The sequence below is a fragment of the Pistacia vera genome, unplaced genomic scaffold (assembly GCF_008641045.1).
Source record: "Pistacia vera cultivar Batoury unplaced genomic scaffold, PisVer_v2 Contig556, whole genome shotgun sequence".
NCBI lineage: Eukaryota > Viridiplantae > Streptophyta > Magnoliopsida > Sapindales > Anacardiaceae > Pistacia > Pistacia vera.
Window position 1 is genome coordinate 168,867 of NW_022196397.1, and position 24,923 is coordinate 193,789.

General features: G+C 34.7%; 2 protein-coding genes across 5 annotated transcripts; one reads left to right on the forward strand and one right to left on the reverse strand.

Moving 5' to 3' along the window:
• Positions 1-1,249: 1,249 nt before the first annotated feature.
• Positions 1,250-7,510, reverse strand: LOC116108173 (cleavage and polyadenylation specificity factor subunit 1-like). Its single transcript, XM_031394442.1, has 13 exons — positions 7,025-7,510; positions 6,790-6,936; positions 6,531-6,684; positions 5,788-5,923; positions 5,073-5,218; positions 4,555-4,650; positions 4,383-4,435; positions 3,843-3,974; positions 3,246-3,297; positions 3,035-3,154; positions 2,556-2,690; positions 1,697-1,825; positions 1,250-1,360 (listed from the first exon to the last, which is right to left on the reverse strand). Exons 1-13 carry the CDS (start codon positions 7,345-7,347, stop codon positions 1,250-1,252), a joined length of 1,734 nt encoding a protein of 577 aa, XP_031250302.1. The 5' UTR covers positions 7,348-7,510.
• An 8,219-nt stretch (positions 7,511-15,729) lies between these two features.
• LOC116108175 (phosphatidylinositol glycan anchor biosynthesis class U protein-like) lies at positions 15,730-23,468 on the forward strand. 4 transcript variants are annotated; one of them, XM_031394444.1, is made up of 14 exons: positions 15,730-16,004; positions 16,099-16,146; positions 16,221-16,281; positions 16,815-16,847; positions 17,844-17,968; positions 18,528-18,662; positions 19,516-19,592; positions 19,721-19,983; positions 20,964-21,020; positions 21,120-21,288; positions 21,948-22,005; positions 22,090-22,175; positions 22,267-22,323; positions 23,093-23,468. In XM_031394444.1, exons 1-14 carry the CDS (start codon positions 15,836-15,838, stop codon positions 23,171-23,173), a joined length of 1,419 nt encoding a protein of 472 aa, XP_031250304.1. In that variant the 5' UTR covers positions 15,730-15,835; the 3' UTR covers positions 23,174-23,468. The 4 variants fall into 4 exon arrangements, with proteins under 4 accessions (XP_031250304.1, XP_031250305.1, XP_031250307.1 ...); XM_031394445.1 differs by having other exon boundaries at positions 15,731-15,847; XM_031394447.1 differs by having other exon boundaries at positions 15,749-15,847; positions 17,864-17,968.
• The last annotated feature ends 1,455 nt before the right edge of the window (positions 23,469-24,923 follow it).

Consider the following 24,923-nt stretch of genomic DNA (forward strand, 5'->3'; position numbering starts at 1 on the left):
TTGTGTATTTTATTTGTTTGGAGCTCTTATTCGACTTTGAATTTTGGTTTTGTTATGACTTATGTGTTTAATTTAACACTATAGTTGAATCTTGGCTAAATATTGTGTTTGAGTCTAGAGACTATAATTTGAATATCAGTTATATATTATGTATTTGTGTTATTGGTTAATTGAATACTTTGCATTTGAAATGTTATATTGATTTTAACCAAGTAGTCCATAAAAGTGTTAAAACTAAGATTGATATTACCGTATTTTTCAAAACGTGTTATTGACAATGCACCGTATTAAACCCGTATATACCCGTACCGTATTTTTTCTGTATCCGAATTTTATGGCCAAATTTTTATAAACGTATTTTTCACCGTTTGCCGTATTATACCCGTAAAATTCCCGTCCCTTTTTTTTGCCGTACCCGTATTTACTAACTAGGGCTAGAAGATGATTATTTGGTTTTAGTTTAGGACAACTCTTATATACTTGCCTATCTTGAAGAACCATTTGAATATTCATGTTCTCTTTTTTGTTTGAATAATAAATATTTACTAAATAATTGTTAATTGATTATTATTGATAAAAAAATACAAATTAAAATATTATATTTCCTAACAATTTCAATTGCCTCCAATACCTCAACTAAATTGTTTGATCAATTCTTTTACTAATGTTTTAAATATCACATATTGATTTTGATAACTAGAACATAAACTTAGCTCTCAAACTTATATAATCGTTATCTCATGAAAAACTTTGCTTCACTTGAATATTGTGAAAATGGGTATAGCACGAGATTTGTGAATCATTTATTATCTTTAATATATCAAACTTTTGTAAGCATGGAAGTCCTTTCTAGCCCCAACACCAAAGTATTACATTTGCAACATCTGAGCAGTGCACATGATCCCTTATATGCTATGTGCTGTGTGTGTTCAATAGTAAAGGATGGGTGTAAAATGCTCCTCTAATAGAAGTCTATAAGTCCATTCTTACTTCATCCTTACCCAAAAAAAAAAAAAAATAAATAAATAAACTCAAGACTTTTTCAGTGCACACGAGCCCATTTATGTTATGTGCTGTGTGTGTTAAATAGTAAAGGATGGGTGAAAATGGCTCCCTCTAGTAGAAGTCTTGAAATCCATTCTTACTTCATCCTTCCCAAAAAAACAAATCTCGGACATTTTATCGGACCCTATCTTGTAACATAAAAAAAAAGCCTATATTGGGTAAACATCATAATAAGACTGATAAATTATTTTTCATGAAGGTCAAGATATGCACAAACCTCAGTAATCATTTCTGGGCGAATTGACTGCCGAAGTACACAGAGAGCACCATTCTTTCCATGACCAGAACAGCATACCTGAGAAAATTAAAACAAGACAGAAGATATCGCTTACTAAAACTAAAGCACCAAAGCACCCAAACCAACCCTCAATAAAAAAGTAATCAGAGAGTAATCCAAAATCTTGACCTGTGAAATAATGGCCCTCTATATCATAAATCAACTAAACGAATCCAACATATAGCCTAGGTCAAGCAAATACTAAGCAGCAAAAAGCAATGGATGCACCAAAACTCGCAAAACAATACCAGGAAAGCATGGCAAGTTGAAGCCTGTAACACATCATTATTCTATGTTTCTTTCCTTTGAATGTGCAAATCCCAAAAAATGGAAACTGAGCTCAAAAAAACTAACCAGTTCATAATTACTTTGTTTGGAAATTCCAGTTGCACTTGCATCAGCATTCATCCTCAAGCCATATGAGAAGTCCTTCAAAGGTCCAATGTTAACCAATGAATCCCTCACAGCAAATGAAAAAGTTTTCTGCACGCATAACAGGAGAATAACATTATATAAGAAGGGATAAACGTCAAAAACCATATTGCAAATAATAGATCATCTAACAACTGTTTTAAGAAAATGAAACGTAAACTCTTGATGATAAATGCAATAAGTTATGCTACTTGCAACTTAAACAGGAGAGTAGACATGGTTTCTTATCAGCCCAGCTTTCGAATTCAAGAAGACTAAATAACCATAAAGAGAGCTCATGTTTAGACCAGCAATTTCTTTTTATTTTTTTAGATAAGAAAAACCAGCAGCTTCTCAAACCAACTAGACAAGCGAATTCTAGACAATCACTAGAGAATATATATTAAGAGGCTTGACTAAACTCAATGATGCAGCGTTTATACACACATACTTATGCCACTTAACAGAGATTTAATATGTCGTGAAATGTAAAATAATTTACCATAGGACAGCTTAAGGTTTTGAAAAGAGGCTAATGGGCTTATAAAAATTGTTGCAGCTCTATAGTACAAAAAAATCGAGAAGTAGTACAGTATTCCGTATTTGGATCATACAGCTACTGTCTTAAGCTCTTAGGATGTCTTAAAAACAATTACCATGTCTTATTTCCATTAATATTTTTTTCTCCTCCCCTTCCCAGAACTTGTTCCCTTCAAATTTCAAAAATTTATCATGGGTGAAAATTAATGCAGGAAAATTACTGAAGACAAGGTCCTGAATTATATCAAGAAAGGAACACAACCTGTGCTGATTCCGTGTTATTTGGAGCCGAACCATACAAGGAAAGCTCCTCACCACTAACCATATCTTGCAAGGCATCAGAAGAAGACCTCCGCAATCGCTTTGCTGAAGGGTTATCACCATCAATATCTCCAAACTGAAAAATTGACATTGCAGAAATTATTAGGTAATTACTTTTTTGAAAATTTGAAATAGAAACAGTAAAAAGGAATAAATAAAAAATAGAAAGAGAACAATGAAGCATTGTTCCAAAAATTCAATCAGCTGCAAAATTTGTTAGAATCTAGAAACAATGCAATGGAATTTCTTTTCAAGTGGACAGGAATGCAAAATTTGAATAGTTGGCATTGAAAATTACAAGCAAAAGATGAACTACACAATCAACTAAATGTAAATAACTAATATACGAGTTGAAGAAAAATTACTATTCAGATGAATTGTATACTGAGTAGCAAAGAGAAGTTGATGGCTTCTGCTCACCTCTTCTTTTAAACCTGATGACGGCATTGAGGCTCCTGATCCACAAGAAAATTGCACAAGCAAACTGTCACCCAGCCGACTCCCGAGAAAAAATAATGAATTTCCAATTGTTGTAATGTCCTGAAAGAATTTCAGTGAATTTTGACACATGCCAGATGGAAACAGAGCTAAAAGTAAATAAAAAACAAAGCATCCAGCAGATGCAACTTACAGAAGTAAGTACTGAAGGATTAGACTTGGAAAGATCAAGCCTCTGCACTACCCTTCAAAACAGAAAAGAAACAAATAATACAAGCTATAGATAATGAAACCTACCTACATAACTTTATTTAAAAAGAGGAGAATCATGTAATAAAAAAAAGATGAAATTACAAATCTGGACTCACAGGAAAGGCCGGTCAGATAGCTTTTGGATTGGACAGCTAAAGCCATAGGCCTCAAAAAGAGGCCTCTTTTTAATCATTTTTTCAGCTTCTCTACTTATATAGGTGCCTTTGTGTTTGTTTGTGTGTGCATGTGCATCTAGTAAGGAGATATTTGGGAGAAAAGCCTTGTCTCCCTTCTGACTAGGAGAGAGAGCTCTGCAACCTTCCCCTTAATTTTACCTTGGAATGAATAAAATCAGAAGAAAAACTGATTTTCACTCTTTTACATGCTTCCAGAAAATATCACACTATGTAAGCCCAATATACAAGCATTGCCAAAAAGTGTTGTATCAGACTAACTTAAATACAAGCTCATAAGCATCGCCCAAAAAAATTTAAACTAGGAACAAAAATTTTAAATTGAAATGAAGGCAAATTCCTACCGCCCATCATAAACAAGAGTCAAAAGTAGTAGCTCCCCGGTTTTTGTTGACAGCAACGCCACATCATTTAGCAACCAATTAGCATTGGCAGCATCAAGTTCTACAATAAAACTTGATCTTGGAAGCTCTTGACTGAAATGAATCAAGAATTACAATCAACAAGAAGGAAACGGGGAATTCAGTTAAGCTAAGGGCCTTAATCAGATTTTTATGCAATTAACACCATAAATGCACACACATACACCAAGAAAAAGAGAATAAATAAGCCTCTAACCATGAATGTATGGAATGACAACGACTACTAAACTTTTGAAATGCCTGCATATAAAACAACCCTGAAATCCTGACCAACAGATTAATAACTAAACAATATGAAGCTATATTACATGAAGAATCTGCTTTTCCTACAATTTCCAATTGTCAAACCAAAAGGCAAATTGCATATGCATAAAGTTCACAGGTTTACAAACAATTTATAACACTACACGTTCTAATTTATTTGTCATGGGGTGAGAAAAAGTTAGAGGTAAGAGTCATGACCTGCTATCAGCAGAAACAGCATAATTGTTCAAAGCCAATCCACATGAGGCGGACTGCATGAATCAAAGACCAGCATGTTATAGAGCACACAGATGAAAGAACACCGGACAACGTACATCAACAATTCAAAACCCAGAAAACGACACAAAACAGAAAAACCAAAAAAGTGTACCTGACTATGATAATGAATTGTATTCGCACCAACCACAAGAACACCACCAATTGGCGATGGCACCGCAAGTAGCTTGTAAGCATCGTGCGGAAGATTCTGACATGATACAAAATGCACTTTGAATTTAAACATCAGAGATCATACAAAATATTACAACAACAATACAGATGGCTAATTTGTGGGCTATATGACATAGCATCCATCCATATCTTTAGTATTATCAAGAACATGCTAAATCTCAGAATTTCAACCCATGCTGAAAGCTTTTTCTTTTTCTTTTCTGTTTTTTTTTTTGGGGGAGGGGGGGTGGTGTCAATTTGGTATTCTATGGCCTTGTTGCATAAGAATAGGCTGGACAGTTTTATGTTTAAAGGACAACTATAGATAATGACAGTGTCTGCAAAAAGTAATGCAATTATGAATTAATTTAATACTATTTCAATTGCAGTGTTACACAAATATCCATTACGTGAGTGAATGTAGAACTTCTTTCAGATAGGTTTAATATCAGAACGTACCACAGCTGACCATATAAGTGGATGCTGCTTTAAAGTTGTGCTGATACTTAGCGCAGAAATCATGCAAGTATGGTGCTTCCATGACACACGCCCAGCCCAAGTAAGCTCCCGCTCATGAAGGATGACCATCACAGGCTCAATATAACCTGTAAAATAGATATACCAGATCTAGAGAGAGATCAAGCAACAATTAAGTAGCTCAAAGGCAAGAGCAAATTAGTTAAAGCATTTACTTTCTTCAATAATTTAACTAAACCATATTTACGAATCTAATAGGACCAACATTTATCACAAACTAATCTAAACCACCATGGAAATCATTAAGAGCTAGACATTGTACCATGCACAGAAGAGAAATCAACTTCTGGAATTTACCAAGCACAAATGAGAATTTGCTGGTCTTTCCTAAAAAATGTTAAAGAGTTATAAATTTTCTTTGTATGCTTGTACTTCTTCAGTGCTCTCATCCAAGGACTTCATCTATTAACCCAGAAGAAAAACTATCTAGTGCACTTAAAAGCTAGTCTCCTCAGTTGTTCATACCTATCTAGTATTTACATTGCTACTTTCTTTCCCTTCGACACTTACATCACTACATTCATTTAGGAAGAAAAAAAAAAAAAAAAAAGCCAACATTTCCCTGTAGCTCATATCTTGCATTATACACATATAACATTTAACAATCAGTCAAAGATAATTAATCAGTCACACTCACCATGTACAAATATAAAATCTTTTACATGCTTCATGTCTAAATCTCTCAAGTTGATAACATATGATGACTCAATGCGAGCAGAAACAGCAGCTCCAGAACCAGAAGTATCCTCATCTCCAACCAAACCAGATCCACCCTGACAACCAAAATTTCAAAATTGAAATAATTAAAAAGAAAATAAACAAATATATATTCAAGAAATCAACAGATAAAATCTAATCAAAACAAAACCATCAAGTTTCCAGAAACATGAGTGGTGCTTTGCCGCCCGGTACAAGGAGAGGGAATAACTGCTTGCTGCACATTGTCTTGACATTTTAAAAAGGTTTGCAATTCTATTAACAAATACGCATAAAGTGCACAAACCACCATTGAGTTCTACTGCTAAATCCAAAACTGAAATTTATCTAGCCTCATTTAATTACAACATTTATGGGTACAGAAACATTGTATTTAGTACAGCTTCTTCAAATAGAGATTTTACAAATAAGCTTGTTTTGTAGTTGTCAAACACAAAAATAACTCTTATTTTCTTATTTTTCTTTTATATAGTTACAAGCAAAGCAAATTTGTGTTAATGAAGAGAAAGAGATACAAGAGATTACTGATGTCCCCAATGTATTTAAAGAGTGATCCCAGAATTTTCAGGAAATTGCATTTTATCAAAAATATATGAGATAGTTATGCTTAAAGTGATACAAAGCCCTAACAATTCAACAATAATTATATAGAACAAAAGAGACCTGAGCAGCCTTAAGTACTATCATTTGCAATCCGTAAACAAGAACGCTGCCACACCTGCCTTGAGGATCAACCTTTACCACCGGGCCTCTTGCAAATGATTCTCTACCTCTTTTCAAATGAAGCCACTCAGGACCCTCAAAACAGTGCATAGAGCTGTAAAAGGAGATCAACCTCCATCAAAATTTCAACTACACTGTCTTAACAAATAATCTAACAATAATAAAACTTCCAATCAAAAAAAGGCCATTAGATCTTTACGATGTACGAAGTCCATGAATTGAATCATCAAACTCCAAAACTGATATTTTCGCATCTTGAAATGACAAAATGATCGAATCTCTTCTCCTAGAACTGTCACTTCCTCCTTTTGACAATATAGCCATTGATTCCACATTACCATGCAATCTACAAACCAAACAAACGACAAATCTTAAAAAAACGAAACACCAAATTGATATTAAATTACAACTATAGCAAGCAATTGCTTCCGAACCTGTAATGGCAAACGAGTTCGAGGGAAGAACTGGAGACTCCATCCATTAAAATGCCGCGTTTTGTTTCTCCAGAATTTTTAGACTCTTTACTGCCCTCTTCATGTACCCTAACTACATAAATTTCGAGAACGTTAGCAGCAGTTACAATGAGGTTTGGGACCGGGCCGATTCCTTGCTTTGCAGGCCACTCTGATTCAACTTCGTCGGTCTGAATTAACGGAATTTGCGGCACGTAGTCGGCACGGCAGTGAGTGATGAAACCCGAGCCACAGTTGGTTATGCCGGTTGGCCAGTGCATCATTTTGTACGCCGCGAAGCTCATTTTGGAGAATTCTAGGGTTTCGTATTGAAGAAAGAAAGAAACTGAGTGTTTTGTATGTTAAGGTTTTTGGGAGTGAGAAGAAAGAGAAAGCTTAAACCCTAGTCTTTTGTGTTTGGAATGGCGGGAGGATGATACCTGTGTTCGCTTTTGGTGCTCTGCTGGTCACAGAGTGAGCGAGTGCGCGTGGTTTTGTCCTTCAACTTTTATTTACGATGTCCTTGAAGAGGAAATCAGAAAATATTTAGGTAAATAAACATAATAGCCATTTTAAAGGGGAGATATTGAAAAATAACAAGTTCTGAAAACCTGAACAAATAAATCGTCTAATTGTTATTAAGTCTAGAATGCCCTTAATTATATTAATTAGTTAGTGCTGATTCGCTGAAGCCTGGAGATAAAATTTTAGGGTATTTACGTTCTTACAAGTTACGAGTCATTATATCACCGAGTTGGTTCAGATTTTCAAAAGTTGTTATTTTCCAAATAACCCCTTCATCATAACTATTTCTATTTGTGTCTATTTCCTTATCAAAAATACTATACATACTACTATTGGTTTTTATTAACCAGCATACAACATGACGTGGCATCTGACGTGGCGATGCCAACTCATCTGCCACGTCAGTCACTTGCCACATCACATTGTTCAAAAGAAAATTTCCCCAAAAAAATTTCCCACCTATGAATTTTTTGCCCAGAAAAACATTTGTGCTCTAATCTCCTTCTCCCCTAAATCGCCAGCCACCACTACGGCACCGAAAATAAACTCTGGCACCATCTTTCACTTTACCGGCCTCCGCTGACCAAAACCCCTAGCATCACCACAGAAGATCACCCACCAATCGCCGGTCGCCGCTCATCTAGGGTTCACACTCTTCAAACCAATTTTTTGGTCGATTTCAGCATCAAAAATCTACCCCGACGCCACCTTTCACCTCACCAGCCTCCCCTGACAAAAACCCCTATCATCCCCACCAAAGATCAGCCACCAATGCAATGTTTGAACTTGTTTTCTGGGTTTGTGATTGTTTCAATCAACTGTAGTGCTTTTTTTTTTTCATTTTTCTTTTTAGTTTACAACTCGATGGATCGATTCTGTTCGTCAATCGAATCAATCCTTGGTTCCATCAAATGCTAGAACTTCTTTTGGAAAACATTGCTTTGTAAAACTAATTTGTGCAGGACTAAGGAGCGACTTGGGGGTTCCTCTTGCAGTTAGTGTGGTTGCTTCAGGTACAGTTAAAATTATGAACCCTGCAAATGCAATTTCTAAAATAAACTGAAGTTGAAAAAATTACATACATCATGTGGAAAATAAGAAACAGGCAGTGACATGTGATAGATTGTCATAATCTGCACTTAAGAAAACGTTGAAAACCAAATTGAAAAGAAATTTCTTGGCTGAAGGTGGATTTGGTTTTGTGCACCGGGTGTCTTACCAAATGGACAAGTTGTTGCATAAATTGGCAAGTTCCTAAGGTGATAAAGCATTTTGCTCAGAAGTTGAGATTTTAAGTTGCGCACAACATCATAATGTTGTGATGCTGATTGGATATTGTGTGGAAGATGGAAGGAGATTGCTGGTTTATGAATACATTTTTAATGGATCTTTGGATTCTCATCTTTATGGTAAGTTTCCTCTATCCTAATTTGTGTTATGATTTGCACTGATTTTGGCAGGAAGGAAAAGAGTAAGGTAGAGGGAAATGGAAGGATTGTGTTATAACTTTCCTCCAGCTTCTGGATTGAGTTTCCATTCCTATACCACATGTTAATTTAACCAATACTAAAGCTTTTGTTTATTATTACCAGAATACCTTATAAGTTCATAGCATAAATGTTTCTAAAGAGTCTTTTCCTTCCACTGAACTTCTAAAGGGTAGGTGGGGGCAAGGGGTCTGTTGCTAACCAAGTCTTGCCACCGTTATTAGGAATTATACTATAAATTTCTTAAAAAAGTGTGTAAATAATTTACTCAAATTGTTTAAGGGAAGGTGTTGAATAGTTTATATGATGGTTTGGCTTACAGGGGGATATTAAGTAAAGAGGAAGGTGAAGAAAGGTCTTGTAGTAAAGTGTCTTTAGTTTAAGGGAAGATGTTGAATAGTTTGTATGATTGTATGAGAGTTTAATGTCTTTATTTTAGAGTATTTTATTACTTGATTGAATATCCATTGCATCAGGGTATCGACATTAAGAAGATGGGGAATTCCATTGATGGGTGTATTGTATCCTACAGGTTAGTTGGAAATTCACATGAAGAAATGCAGGTTAATTTGCTTCTTTTTTATATCACAAAAAGGTACTAAAATGTGGCTTCCATATGCCAAGAATACTGCAGAGTCAGGAAGGTCAAGCCTTTAAGGAGGGCTCTTAAGAGCCTACATGCATGGATCACTAGGCAAAGAAAAGATCAGTCGCCAGGCACAAGGGCGAAGATTCCAGTTGTCCAGGTAGATCCCTCCTTTGAAGGAATGGATGGTGGGAATGACAGCTTGATTGGCATATTTATTTTGGAGTTTGTTTGATGGGAGATTGATTATATTGGGAGTGTTTGTGTTGTTTGATTGGTTGTAATGTTTTCCCGACCTTCCCTATCCAGTTACCATATCCACCTGAATTTGTTATATGGCCACCACTTGCTCAACCATTTGCCATTGCCAAAACCAAAACCAAAGAATAAGCAAGCAAGCACTTACGCGCGCAAGCAACTCCCAACGCATGTGCATCTCCTCCCAGCACCCCAAACCACCTTTCTTGGCCTTGTCCAACCTACATTTTACCAACCTAACACCCCCAGCACCCCTGCAACCACCTGCAGCCATTGCCCACCACACACTGCCCCCATTTTCTGTCCACTGCAGTTACTTCCCAGCCATCACCCACCACCACAACTACCCCCCACTGTACCCAAGCCACCTTGTTACCTCCCCACGCGCCAACCACCTTTCTTGGCCTTGCCCAACCCAGATTTCACCAACCTAACACCCCTAGCTCCCTTGCAGCCATCAAGAAAAACACATAAAATTGATTGTTCATAATTAAGAAGTCAGTTCATCGGACTCAACTTGTTTAAAGAGAGAACCATATTTTTGCGACTCATTGATGTAATTTATTGCTTCTAATTTAGGTTTTCAAATGCTTCAAGGTTTAGATGTTCGTTCCCCAATGTTATGTTGTAGGGTCATGTTTTGTTTTGGTAAAAATATTGTACAAGAAATGGCTAATACCAGCAATTGTATTAATAAAGTGTTTTTTTGCTTATAGTAAATCTTGCACCTTTTACATTGATGCCTTGCATGTACAAAATATTATACAAGAACAAAATATATTGTTCATGATACAAGGGTAAGAAACTATGAACAATATATTATACAAGAACAAAATATTATCTAAGAACAACATGACATCTTTAGCTTGGATTACAAATGAACAAAAGTAAATTATATAATACAACTTTACAATATAACATCTTCGAACTGTCTATTCTTTTCACCATGGTCTTCACCCATTATTCTTCATTCACAAGTTTGAATCTACTGGTTACGGCCTATAACTGACTGACCTTTCACTGTAATTCTGGAAAATGAAAAAAAATGACTTAAGAAATTAATTGTACACTAAAAAGAAAAGTGCAGAAAATTAATGAATCATACCTGACTTAATATATGAACTCTTCTTCACATCCTTGGAAGTTAATCTCATCTTGAAAAGGTTCATTCGCTTGCTTGGTTTCTTGAGAACCCCCATCATACAATCGATTCAGGGATGTTGCAGCACACACTTTTTCATGAAATTTCTTTTGTTTACCTTTATGTACATTTTGTTCGAGCTTCGATTGTTTCCTTTTGAATGAAGGTCGACCTTTGCAACGAACATCCCAGGGAGTTAGAATTTTATTGCCTCTATGGAATTAGCGTAAACACTATCAAAATTTGATCCACTATGACATGACATGTCACCATGTCTATCAATCCCACCAGCACGTTCATTTGACAATAATTTCTTTTTCATGTCAGTAATCATATGCATCACCATATTACTATCATCAATATTGGTTGAGGCCAAATCAGCCACCTCAGAGAATGAATTAGACAACTGATCAAATTGTTCTCCTTCAGCAGTCGTGCTCCAGCTATTATAACTAACTCTAATCTTCGTGTGGCATCTATATACATTTTTCCTCTACCTACTTAAAATGAACTTTTCAGGTATATGATAAATCTCTTTATGAAGCAACACCGCTATTGCATGTTAACAAATAATCCTTCTAAACTCAAACAATTGACAGTTGCAACGAACATCACAACCACGGTCATCATAGCAAACCACAAAAACAACTTCCTTTACAATATATTCTATTTCAGATTCAGTGGTCCGGAAAGAAGATATCTCACAATGCAACTTAACAGTTAGCTCTTGCTGAAACTCTTTGAATTTTGCGGTCGTTTATGCCTCCTGAAATTGTTTCTCCATTGGATAACCGATTATGCAAGGGATCCATGATTTTCATGATCTAAAATCAGCCTCCTTTTCTTTTTCTACTTTATCACACAGTGCATTCTCATATTGTTCTACAAACTATTTCAAAGTGGTTTTAGAATTTACATACCCATCAAAGAATGCATGCATACTTTTACTTCGCTGAGTGGTAGACATACCTGCCCAAAATGTGTCTTTTACAAACACTGGTACACAACGTTGATTTTCATTATACAATCCAAATAACCACTCATTGTTGTGAAGGTTGTATTTATCAATGACTCCAGTCCAACGTTGTTCGAACTCCTCACATGTCAATAAATCATACACAACATTTTGCAAAGCAAACTTAATATGTTCGTATTCGATGTAACCCCTTAAGTTTTCCAACAATTTCTTCATTATGTGCCACAAACACCAACTATGTCATGTATCGGGAAACACAATCTCGATTGCATTTTGCATCGCCTTGTCTTGATCCGTGATTATTGCATTTGGAGCACAATTCCACATACATGCAAGCTAAGATTCAAAAAGTCAAACAAAAGTCTTCGTGTCCTCATGGGAGATTAACCCATAACCTAAGAGTGTTGAATGCCCATGATGGTCAACACTAACAAACGCCACAAATGGCATACCATACTTGTTGGTCAAATATGTAGTGTCAAATGTGACAATGTCGCCAAATTCCTTAAATGCAGCTCTACTTCTTGTATCCACCCATATAACATTCTGTAATCGACCCCCTCATCTAAATCCATCATGTAAAAGAAATTTGCATTATCTTTTTGCATCCTCAAAAAATATTTTTGGATTGCATAAGCGTCCTCGGCACCAAGTTGCATCCTCCTAACTTTTTCAATATAGTTCCTACAATCTTTTTGCAAGAAAGTCAAATTCTTAGGACCACCTGCTTCAACTAACATGGAATTGAATTTTTTATTCAGCATAATCCTAGCCCTACCATTTACTTCAAGTCTCCTTGTCATGTATGGTTGTATACCACGATTGCTCCTAAAATATCTAGTTTTCATTGGGCTACTAAGCTCATGGTTATGATTCAACCACATTGAACATATTTGCCATTTTCCATTACCACATACGACTGCACCAACATGAGCCTTACAATCCGTCTTTGTCACTGGGTACAATTTAAAAGCATTTCAGGTGTTACTACTCAACTTCCCAATACAAGAACAAGTTAGTGTTGTGTTTATCACCTCTCCATCATCTCCTATCCTTGAAGATCTTATAATAACTTCAAACCTCATTCTATTCCCATAACTTCTATAGTATTGGTGAAGATTATCAAGTGAATCAAAAACCATCCCAAGCTTCGGCTCCCATTCCTCCTCTGCACTTCCTCTATCTTCAACTTCTTCAAATTGATTATCCTGATTCATTTATATTATAATACCCAAAATTAAAATATTATAAGATAACAAACATGATAGAAACAAAACCACCAAAAATTTTGTTCTAACTACATTAACTTGTGCGTATACAAAAATTTATCATATATCATACAAACATGGGTACTCATTGATACTTAATAATAACTTCGTTTCATTACAATGCTTATCCTTTCAGTATTAGAAACTGAAGCCTTTAATTGTTCATTCATCTCCTCCATTGGCTGCTCTTGCATGTTATCAGCCTTTGTTTCTGCCTCCTCTGCAAAACCCTTAACAACTTAAATTCATTTCGAATGCAATGAACTAAACTAAACTTGTATACTAAAAAAGCATGCTTGTTAGTAACAAAAATAGTACCAAAAATGTCCACCATCAGTATTAAGGTCACACAAAGATGTATTTTCCATGAAGAATTTCAAGAAAGCATGCATAAATCCAGGCCTTTGACAAACACAAAGATTTATTAATTTGACCAACACATACTAAAAAAATTGGGTCGCACTTGAAAATTGGGGAAAGACAGTCTAGATAGTTACTTTAGCCATTATGATTATATGATTATGATAACTAACATAAAAGATTTCTAAGTGTCTTGTTGAAAACTATATTATTAGTCCTCAAGAAAAGGATTCTGGGCACTACCAAAACTAGTCAGCAAGTCATCCGATTTCAACTTTTTCTTCCCCAAATTGTGCAATTCCCTTTCACTGTTTTACATTTGCACAAAATTTTCTCAATTTATTGGATTTATAAAGCTTTATAAAGTTCTTTTTCACTATAATATTGTTTATCACAAAACTTATACACACTTATACATGGTTCTCAACTTAAAAGCACCAAGCAAGTGTTGTGTTCCACTTCTTCCAATAGCAGCAAGCAAGTAAGAGAGACCATTGAGTGAGTATGCTCTTACCACTCAAAAGGAACTCTCACTGGTCAACAAAGGAGACAAATGTGATGGCGACAGTGGATGTCGCAGTTGGCAGTTCAAATGCTCAAATTTGGGATGGGTAGTTTGGGTTTTGGGTATGATTTAATTTGGGAGAAGATTTAGGTTATTAAGATTGGGATTTGGGAGAGAAGATATAGGTTATTAAGATTGAGATTTGGGAGAGAAGATTTAAATTATTAAAATTGGGATTAGGGAGGCAAAGTTTTTGGAGGCAAAAATTTGTTCCTTTAAGACAAAAGCAAATTTTTTTTCAAATTTTTTTTTTTTTAAACTATGTGATGTGGCAGATGAGTTGACATCGCCACGTCAGATGCCACGTCATGTTGAATGCTGGTTAGTAAAAACCAGTAGTATGTATAGTATCTTTGTTTCCTGATATGGTTTGTGATCCAAACATATGATTTAACTTTAAAAACAAATCATTTATTATGTTGCATATTTTAAAATATACTTTCAAGTGTATTGATAAATAATAATAATAATAATAATGAAGTTCTATACGCTTTTTTATTGATATTATTATCAAAGCCTTGACTTAATTGAGAAAAAAATAATATTATGTATAGCAAATTTATATTCTAAGTTTTGTATCATCAATAATATGACATTAATTTGTAATTGTTGTGTGAATCATATGATTCACAATACTATATGTTGTTACGAAAATTCACAACAACCAAATATACCTAGTCGACCAAGTTGGGACTGGGTAGGATGTGCGCATAATTATGGATAATCAGTTAGGTGATGGAGTTTGTGCTAAATAATGGAAAACAGGAAAAAAATTTATAGTGGTTCGACGAGTTAAAACCAAGCCTACATCCACTGATATCTTATTATTTTGACCTAAATTAAATGCAAGTTAATTACAAAAGAGGAACCATAATAGCAAACTTATTGGGCTTCATTGAGTGGGCTATTCGCTAAAGTGTGTTAGTCGGAGGCAATACCCTCCTTTTATACATGCGCTTTCACAGTGGTTGAGAGTTGGTAAGTTACGAGGTGGATTACATGCATAATCCTCTATAATCCGGATCTGAGTCAATCATCGCCTATACTTAAGTCAGAGTAATCATGCTTAGGATTGACATGCTTATTGGCTAAATCATCTGTTGTGGGAGCGACACGTGGCAATCTTGTTTGCCCGATCTTGATGTCATTTGCAAACAGTTGACACAAACCGGACCTTGGGAAAATCATGCACAATGGTGTATATAGTTCTAAACTATGTCAAATGAGGTGCGATGTACAAATTAGCATGAATTAATAAAAAAATTAAAATGCTCAAATGAATAATTATAATACACATCAAGAATGGCACCGGAATCTTAAGCGATGAAGAGTTATATTCCAAATTTCCAATGAGTAGCTCCAATTTTCACTTTCCAGTACCCATTTAGCTCTCTTAGGTGTGAGTAATGACGTAAAAGCCTCTATTGTTTGCCAAACGTCAAAAAATTTCGTTACTTCAGATAGAATAGAAGAGAGCAAAACGGTTATAAAAGTTTAAAAAATAAGTAAATAATTAGTAAAATAAAAAAAATAAAAAAAAAACTCCATCACCTCCTTTTTCTTCCCACCACCGTCAGTTCCTCACCCCAGCCAATTGCAACATCGATGCCATAACATTCGTCCAAAAATGGAGACGAAGGTAGAAGAGAAGCGCAACAAAATCTACAAAATGTCATCGTTTTTAGTTTGGGTCATAGGTTCAGTGATTTTCAGGCTAATTTTAATTTACTTCCCGAAAAATCTCAACTTATCTTCTCGTCCCGAAGTCTCCACTCCTCTCACCAGCATACGTCGTCGTACTGTCTCTTCCTATCCCTCTCTCTACGCGCTGAACTAAAATCAATTCATGATCTGAATTGTTGACCTTTTTTTGTTTTAATTTTTTTCCAGTGGCGGAGGGATACTGGCTAAAGCAATCATCAATGTCTCCATATGCAGGTTTGCTATTTCTTTGTTTCGTTCTTTTCGATTTATGAGACGTTGTTTGTAAAATTTGGTTTTCTAACTTGCAGGTTCAATGTATCATGGTTCTCCTCTGTTACTCTCTCTGCTTGGGCCGCTCACTGTTAAGAGGTGCTAATTGAGCTCAATTAATGATATAACAATTACATTAAAGAAATGATGAATTGTTTATTTGGTTAAAGGTTTCGTTTGTGTGATTTTTGCTTCTAATTTAAAAACGCTTTCAAAGAACCAAAAACACTAATGTTATGTTTTGTTAGTATTTGCTGAAATTTACTAAATCAGTTTTCAGATCAAAGAGCACTGAAGCGTTTAGAGGTGCAATTTTTAGGTTATTTTTGAAATGTGTTTAAATTTAAATACTTCAGGCAGATGCACATGATAGATACTTTCTGATGCAGCACTTCAGGTGTTTTCGCGATACTTAACTTTTTACTTGAAGTGCTTTGCACAGAAGCAGTCAACACTCATACTTTCATTTAACTTTTTACTTGAAGTGCTTTGCACAGAAGCAGTCAACACTCATACTTTCATTTTGTTAGGTTTCCTGGATTGGGGCCTGAACTTTAACCCTTTTTAGTTTGCGATGATTTGTTATTGATTTTGGATACTTGTTTGATATGTATTTTAATTTATTTGTGCAGAATTGAAGGGCAACCCGATCATCTTCTATGCAGGTACTAAATATTAGGTCTTGGTTATTCAAATGTTATGTTATAGCCGTGTTTTGGTATCATGGAATTGGAGTTGAATTGAATTGGAAATGCCAACCCCTAATTTTTGGAAGGAGATGACTATTCATTCTGGCCAATCCAATTTCTATGTCCAGTTCCAATTTGGCAAATGGAATTTGATGTTACTTACAAGTCTATCTCCGATAATTGTCACTTTTATTAAGTGAATGGATTATTCATTTTAGGTGTTTGATAGTATTTTAGTATGCTAACAGTTTTATGTGACAATTTGAGCTTAGTTTTTTTAAGTGATAGAAGTTTTGCGTATAACCTCATTGAATAGACTTGTGGTTTTTGTTCATATATCAAATATGTGGTATCATATGGAATGGATGTTAAATGCAGAATTCTCATATACTTTTGTGTGAGGCTCTTTTAGTTCAAGTGGCTGAGTTATTCCACTGCTCACGTAGTGCAACTTTGGCTCTTCTACCAATTAATTGCAGACACACAAATAAGAGAAAAAAACAACAACACGTACTTATTTACAGAAACCTTTTCAGATAATAAAAATTAAAAGGAAAAAGCTCTTTAAAGTAGCAAACAAGAGTTTGGACATTGTGAAAGTAAGCTTATGCTTCTGCTGTTTCTTTGTTCTGTACATTTTTATGTATAATATTCATAATTAATATTATCATAAGAATGTTTTAATCCTGAATGTTATTATTATGTTAGTGATGATTCTACGTCCTAACTGATATATATAGCACTTTCTGTTAGTCTGTTACAGTCAAATATTTTTTGATGATGTTAATGGTATCGCATATCTGCCGTACATTGCCCATTCTGATAATCTGGGATTTCCATTCAATTCTTCTTTCCTTCTCATACTTAATATAATTGATTTAGTCTTTTGGCTCTTTTTTTCTTCTTCTATTCCTTTTAAATTCTTTTCTCCATTTAGTTATTTAGTTGATATCAACACATATTTGGATACAGTTTGCTTTTTGTGCTTGCAGATGTCATGAGTGCTATGCTTCTTCGTGCTACCGGTCAGAATCTTCAGGCAGCATATACTCAAAGATTGAAATCCCTAGAACTTCATGAACTTTCAGAAACTTCAGGTAATTTTATTTGTTCAGAGCAAAATGCTTCTTTCTATTTCTGTTGTGCAGAGGATATTATAGGATTTTTTTTAGTTTTCATTGATCATTTATTTATTTTTTTAACTATAAGGACCCTGGATAAAAAGATTACAAGATTGAAAATTTGTGAATGGAGATGGCTATAGTTTCTTGATTGTCATCTATTAGAGATTGTGCTTTAGTGTGTGGTAAGATCATCACTGTCCTTGTAGAGAATTCGTTTGGTTCTGGTGCTGCAATTCTTCATGGAGCTCTGCTTATTGCCACTTAGTCTTTCTTCTCTTTTACGAATATCTTATTAAATTTCTGAGAAGTTTGATGAAAAGAAATAACAGCATGGAGCCTTGAGAAACTTAATTTGGAATTTTTGAATGAATTTAGTAAGATTCCAAGTTAATTTTATTGATAAATTTACGGAGATCATAATGGTAAATTTTACTTCAAGATGCTTAATTCTTTGTGTTCAGATGCAAATTCTTACATATTTCCTGCTTGTCCTTCCTTCCCCTTTCCTCACAAGTATCAACATTACTTGCAGAGATTATTTCTTCTGGAGATATTGCTGCTCTTGTATACTTGTGGAATCCTTTCACAATAGTAGCCTGTGTAGGTTTGTCCACATCACCAATTGAAAACCTGGCCATCATATTATCTCTGTATGGAGCATGTACAAGTAAGAAATTTCGATTCTTTGTCAGTACTTGGGTACTTGTTATCTATGCCAGATCATTTCTCCAATTTTTCCTTCAGTTTTTGGTTGAATGCTTGTGAAATTTAAAGAATAAGGTCTACATTTTTAGAGGTTTACCAAGGCATTGATATTCCTTTCTAATGTTTCCACCTTTCTTTTCCCATATGCGTATTTATTTATTTATTTATTTTGGGGTTGTAAAGATATGAATATTTTAAAAATATATTTAAAGATTATATGTGTCATGCACGCTTTTGATGTTTCAGTTCCTGGCTTTTTTAAAGTATTTGGAACAATATATGGATAGAGGCTCATAGGTTTTCTGTAATATATATGCCTAGTTCGACAAATAACCGCTGCTTTTGTCTGTTCTGTACCAGTCATGAAATATTATTTTCAGGTTGCCATTTCATGAATATTGGCACTATAAGTATGCTTCACAGTAAGATTATTTGGAATTTTAATTGATTAAGGCACAGTTGGTTAAACTGTGAGGTCTTATGGGATAGGGTTAGACTTTTTGCTTCTATTTGGGCAGTTGGGCTTCAGTTTCAAAAGAATTTAAGGATTTCTTTTTTTCTTTATCCATCTTAATTTTTTATTTATTTTTTTTTTGGGGGGGGGGGGTTTTGTTACTTGGTATAGTTTGCTTGTTTTCACATAGGGAGAGGAATATTAGTCACTATCTTGTATAGATTTGTCTCCCTCAATGGTTTTTCTGATATTTTTGTGGATCTCTAATCCACTGACGTACTTACCTCAATCTCTTTTTAATATATAGTTTTGTCATTTCCTATCACAAATAAATAAATATTGTTTGTTGGATGGAATGTAGGACTGCCTCCCTTGGCTGCTTTTGGGTGGGTTATGGCTACTCATCTATCTCTTTATCCTGCAATTTTAATTATTCCGGTATGTCTCTTTGTCTTTATGAATTAGTTAAAGTCTTATAAGTAACATACAAAGAACTTATGTGAAATTCCTTAGTGCTTTTTTATATCAACTGTGCATATATTAACTATTGTTAATTTTTTTCCCAGTTGATTATTTTACTAGGATATGGTCCAGATGCTCCTCCTAGGAAACTATTCCTTCAAAGTAGATGCAGCAAAGGTGGAGATAATCCCTTAAGTAGTACATCTTGTCAACTGGAGGAACTGAATCAATCAAAGTCACCAATGACCTTCTCAGGGAAGCCAGTCATTCATTTTTTGTTGTGGATTTCTGTCTGGTCTGTCTATGTGCTTATTCTATGTCGCATATCGGTTCAACAGAATGGTGGTCTGTTGGAGATGTTTAAAAGGTATTCTTTATGTACTCCATTCTGTACTTGTCATCTGTGTGTTAAATCAAAAAACTATTTTTTAGAGCTAATCTTCTCTATTCGTACCTTTCTGCATGCCAAACAATGTCTTGCTTATAAGGCATGATACTTGTAATTAACTTTTATGGAATAGGAGGTTGATTAGATAGTGGCCAATATCATTTCTTGAGTTATCAAAAGAATTTGAAGCTGCATAATAACAAAACTGGTTGGAGTTTTCTTCCTGAAGTTCATATAATCCATGTGGATATGCTGGGTTAATTTTTGAATATTTGTCATGTAGTTCTGTACTCAAATCTGATGCATTCAGTTCTTGAGTTTAAGACTCTAATATTTAGAAGCCTAAATGTTGAAAATTAATTTTCATGGCTGTCTACCTCTGCTTAGATTTTTCTGGTTCCCTTTCAGGATTTCTTTGTGTTAAATATAATTTGTGTATGTACCTTTTCCATTTTCTTATTGGCTTGTTGGCGCCTTTCTTGTATATGTCCTGTTTATTTGGGTTATAGTTTTGTTACTAAAAAAAGAACAAAATCGGAAAACTGATACTATTACAGAGTTCTCAACTTCATATATTCAGAAGATTTAATACGGTAAGTTCCTTAGGTTAAGTGATCCTCTTTGCTATACATTCTACAACCAACTTTGTACATAAGCATTATCTGCCAAGATGTGAGAATCAATTCTTGTTATGGAATACTGGCTTCATGTGAACCAGTTGGATTGAAGTTCAACCTTTTCGCTTTCCTTGGTCGCACTGCTCAAGTACATTTAGCATCAGATAGAATGGTTTCTGATTTCAGCATTGTCATTAATTTTGATGTTTTATTAATTCATCTTTATAATTATAAAATTAAGATATACAATGCTGTGGTTTTTCAAGTAAGAGAGCTCTTTATTTTTTCTTTCATGGCCATATAAATGGTCTGACTCTTTTTACATGTGGCTTATCTCTGTAGTACATACGGGTTCATCCTCACTGTGGAAGATTTGTCTCCAAACATGGGTGTTTTGTGGTGAGGCAAATTGATTTTTGTTTTATGTAGAATTGAGAAATTTTATCCTACATGTGAGGTGTTTCATTATATCTTGTGCACCTGATTTTTCTTTTGCAGGTACTTCTTTGCTGAAGTTTTTGAATTTTTCAGAGATTTCTTTTTGATAGTGTTCCATGTGAATATTCTATTCATGGTATTTCCATTGGCAATACGGCTGAACCACCGGCCTTGCTTCTTGGCTTTTGTGTACATTGCTATCTCATCGATGCTTAAATCTTATCCTTCAGTAAGTCTACAGTTATTTGCTTGTTTTACCCCAATTTAGGTTGGTTTTGCTAATCAGTCCCGATATATTGCACTTGAGATTGTATGTAACAAACTCTGATGTGAATTTAATGTGCTTGTTGAGGAAAACTTGTGTACAACTCGTTCAAAATACACAAGTATTCATGGGATACTGGAAGCTATTACTTTCCTGTTTGAAAGTATTACATTTTATAGACTTGGTGCTGTCTATGAGTTGTCTCTTCCCTCCCAACCCTAAAAGAGATAACAAAAAAAATTAAAACAAAGAACCCATCAAATTTTATTGAAAAAACATACCGGAGTAAGGATGACTAAAGTTGCTCATTTGGAAGTTTTTGGCAAAGCTTTTATCTTTTGTTCCTTATACTGGAACAATCGAAGTCTTTGGTACAATCTGTGAAACATCTCTTTTATACTAGCTGTGTGCTATTTCTGTGCTTCCCTTTTCATAAATATTAAGTTTCAGAATTCACCTTCAGAATTGCTTCTGGTTAAAAGTTTCTCCCTGAGGATAATTATTCTAGTTGCTGTGATAACAGATAATTGATGGGCTTTATACTTCTATTGTGGATTTTGTTTCTGAATTTATTTGATGTTGTTATCTAATTTGTTCATCTTCTTTGGTTTGGTTTTGATTAGGTTGGCGATTCAGCTTTATATTTGGGTTTGCTAGGTTGGTTTGTTTTTGAATTAGCAGGCAAGTGAACATGACTCTTTTGTTACTGGTGAATTTTGACTTGGTCTAGCATCTTAAAACCCCCTATCTTCCATGCCCATTCAGATATGCAATTCTCCTTCTTCCTCTTTTGCGGATATGTCGGAGTTTCCCTTCTCAGCCCTGTCATGCACAATCTATGGATATGGAGGGTATGCCTTTTCCTTGGATTTCATCTAATTGGCGTAAATGACTAAATAAGTTGAGGCATAAATTTAGATCTTGACTTAATGAAATTTACAGGGTACTGGCAATGCAAACTTCTATTATGCAACTGGTATGGCTTTTGCTTGCTTTCAGGTTTGTTACATCTGCCTAAGCTACTTATTTTTTGTTGCATCAAATAGTTCAATAGCAAAGTCTATATGAGGATAATATAGCTTCTTTTTACATAGTTAATTTTATGACACAAATTGCTGAATTATTATCACATGATGATATTGACGTTTAGGTTCCTAACAGTTACTGTTCTGCTAATTTCTGCTGATTTTGGCAATTCAAATATATATATGGTTTTCTCTCTAATTTTTCTTGGCTTCTACTTCTATTTTAATTGAATTTCTGATTCGGTTAAATTCTAAGGAAGAGGAAAAAAAAAAAGGAAAATAATACAGCCACCGACGGTAGTGCACCGAATGACGTGACAAAATCCTGACCGTTGATTAATTTTAAGTTAAAATTAATCAACGGTCAGGATTTTGCCATATCATTCGGTGCACAAATTCAGTACACTACCGTCGGTGGCTATAGCATTACTCAAAAAAAAATTAACTTATTCTATACATTTTGAACCAAATTAAGAAATCGTGTAAGCTTTTTGTGATTTCAACATTTTTTTTTTGTTTGTTTCTGAATCTCTTTTCCTATATTCTATGCGAGTATCTCTTCCAAATTGTTGTTTTATTGAATGTTAGTCAAATAGACCAGTGTTTTGAATTTCAAGATAGCACAGTGAAACCCGAACAGGATTTATATGCTAGTATTTTAACCGGTTGATGTATTCTAAAGATAATTGATTTTATTTTTCATTTTTCTGTCTCGTAATGCATACTTCGACCTCCCTTTTCAGATTATTCTGGTGGTCGAGAGTGTAAATGCGATACTCAAGCACGACAGGACATTGAGAAAGTTATCCATCACAAAATCTTGAGATGTTGAATTTTATTAGTTCTTGCCACTGTACCTGGGTTAGTTCTTACCACTCATCAGAGATCCTCAACAACGTCTATCCCCCGGGGTGTTACCATTCTGACTTTCAAGGCTCTGTTTTCTCAAACGGAAAGGTTAATCAACTCATCGATTATCATAATCAGTTAACAGTAGTGCTTTACAGTTTTTGTTAAGTTAAGACAGATGAATTGATTTATAAAAATTGTTTCATGAGGAATCACATAAATTCAATTATTAATAACTGAAGCTACCACAGTCATGTTACACGACCAGGACATGAATGACCACATTATTAGCTTGCTTTCTTTTCAAGTTTATTTTATTTTATAATAATCAACACATGCGGTTAATATTAAGTTTTCTAAGACTTTTGAATTAAATTAAAACTACTATGGCCACCATGAAAAATTTTTTAATAAGAAAACCCATATATTAATGTCTCTGGCTCTCTGCTTACCGCTATGTTCAATGTTGATGGACTGCCTTTATGGCCACATATTAACTTGGACCTCAACATCACTAATGAATAATGATCGGTTAACCGTGACTTAATGGTCAATTAAGACTTTTATATGTATTATTTAAGATGTTATAAGTTTAATCTATCTGGGTTCTAATAGGGGTGATTACTGAGATGATTTATCCAATTATTAATTTCAGGGCCTCAAAGTATTAGTTGAGGTAGAGCTGGGTATTTGGGACCGGGTCCAAAAGCCCAGCTCCAAAACTCAGTCCTAGGACTGGTCCTTAAGAGGATCGAACCTAGGAGGCCTGGTCTCAAAACGGGACCAGGCCTAAGGAGGAGGGCCCGGGCCCTCCACTGGGCTCTCCTCCAATCCAGGCCCGGGTCCAAATTTTTTTGTATTTTTTCAATATAGTCCCCTATTAACATAAAACCCCCTGTTAATATTAAATAAATATAAATTACGAGGGCTAAAATGAAATTTTACAAAATTTATTAAAAAAAAAAAAAATCTTCCCGGTCTAAAAAATTTATAAAATTTACCCCTAAAAAAAAATACTAAAAACCCCTTATAAAATTTTGTTTTGCCCCCAAAATATAAAAAAAAATTGAGGGGGGAAAAAAAATTATCCAAGTCCCATGGGACCAGTCTGACCAGGCCTAGGGCTTGGTCCGGGTCCTGGTTTTTCTCATGGGTCCTAGGCCCATGAGTGACTGGTCTCATTTAGGATCAGTCCCAAACGGGCCTAGGCCTGGACACGCAAGGGACTGGTCCCTGCCCACCTCTAAGTTGAGGTATACGCAAACTGGTTTGAACACCCCCAGTCACCTTAAAAAAAAAAAAACTAATGATCGGTTTGGTCAATTATTCAATTTTTTTTTTTTTTTTTTTAATGTTGATTAGTTGTGGTAACAACTAACAATACCATTATTATTATTAATCAAATATTCAATACATTATTATGTTTCACTCTATCACTAATAAGTTTAAGAAACATAATAGTTCAAAATAAAATATTATTTATTCATAAAACCTATAAAATCATTTAGTAACTATACAACCATTATCATCTAAATGATAATAAAATTAGCCAAATGATAGATTAAGTAGTTAACTGATAACTACTTAATCTATGCCTTATTCACAAACACTATAATCCAATTGTATGAGCTTCTTCACAAACACTATATATATAGAGAGAGAGAGAGACAGGTTTATGTTGGGTGCTTAAATGTCAAATGAATTAAGTCTTGAAAAATGATAATA

Excerpts from the sequence above, each read along its gene's own strand:
- LOC116108173 (XM_031394442.1), bottom strand. The coding sequence starts at position 7,347 with ATGAGCTTCGCGGCGTACAAAATGATGCACTGGCCAACCGGCATAACC. Across the intron at positions 5,924-6,530 it reads TAGTACTTAAGGCTGCTCAG|GGTGGATCTGGTTTGGTTGG; the intron begins GTCTCTTTTGTT and ends TTTGGTTGTCAG. Across the intron at positions 1,826-2,555 it reads ATAACACGGAATCAGCACAG|AAAACTTTTTCATTTGCTGT; the intron begins GTTGTGTTCCTT and ends TTATGCGTGCAG.
- LOC116108175 (XM_031394444.1), top strand. The coding sequence starts at position 15,836 with ATGGAGACGAAGGTAGAAGAGAAGCGCAACAAAATCTACAAAATGTCA. Across the intron at positions 16,848-17,843 it reads CCCGATCATCTTCTATGCAG|TTTGCTTTTTGTGCTTGCAG; the intron begins GTACTAAATATT and ends ATTTGGATACAG. Across the intron at positions 19,593-19,720 it reads CTGCAATTTTAATTATTCCG|TTGATTATTTTACTAGGATA; the intron begins GTATGTCTCTTT and ends TTTTTTTCCCAG.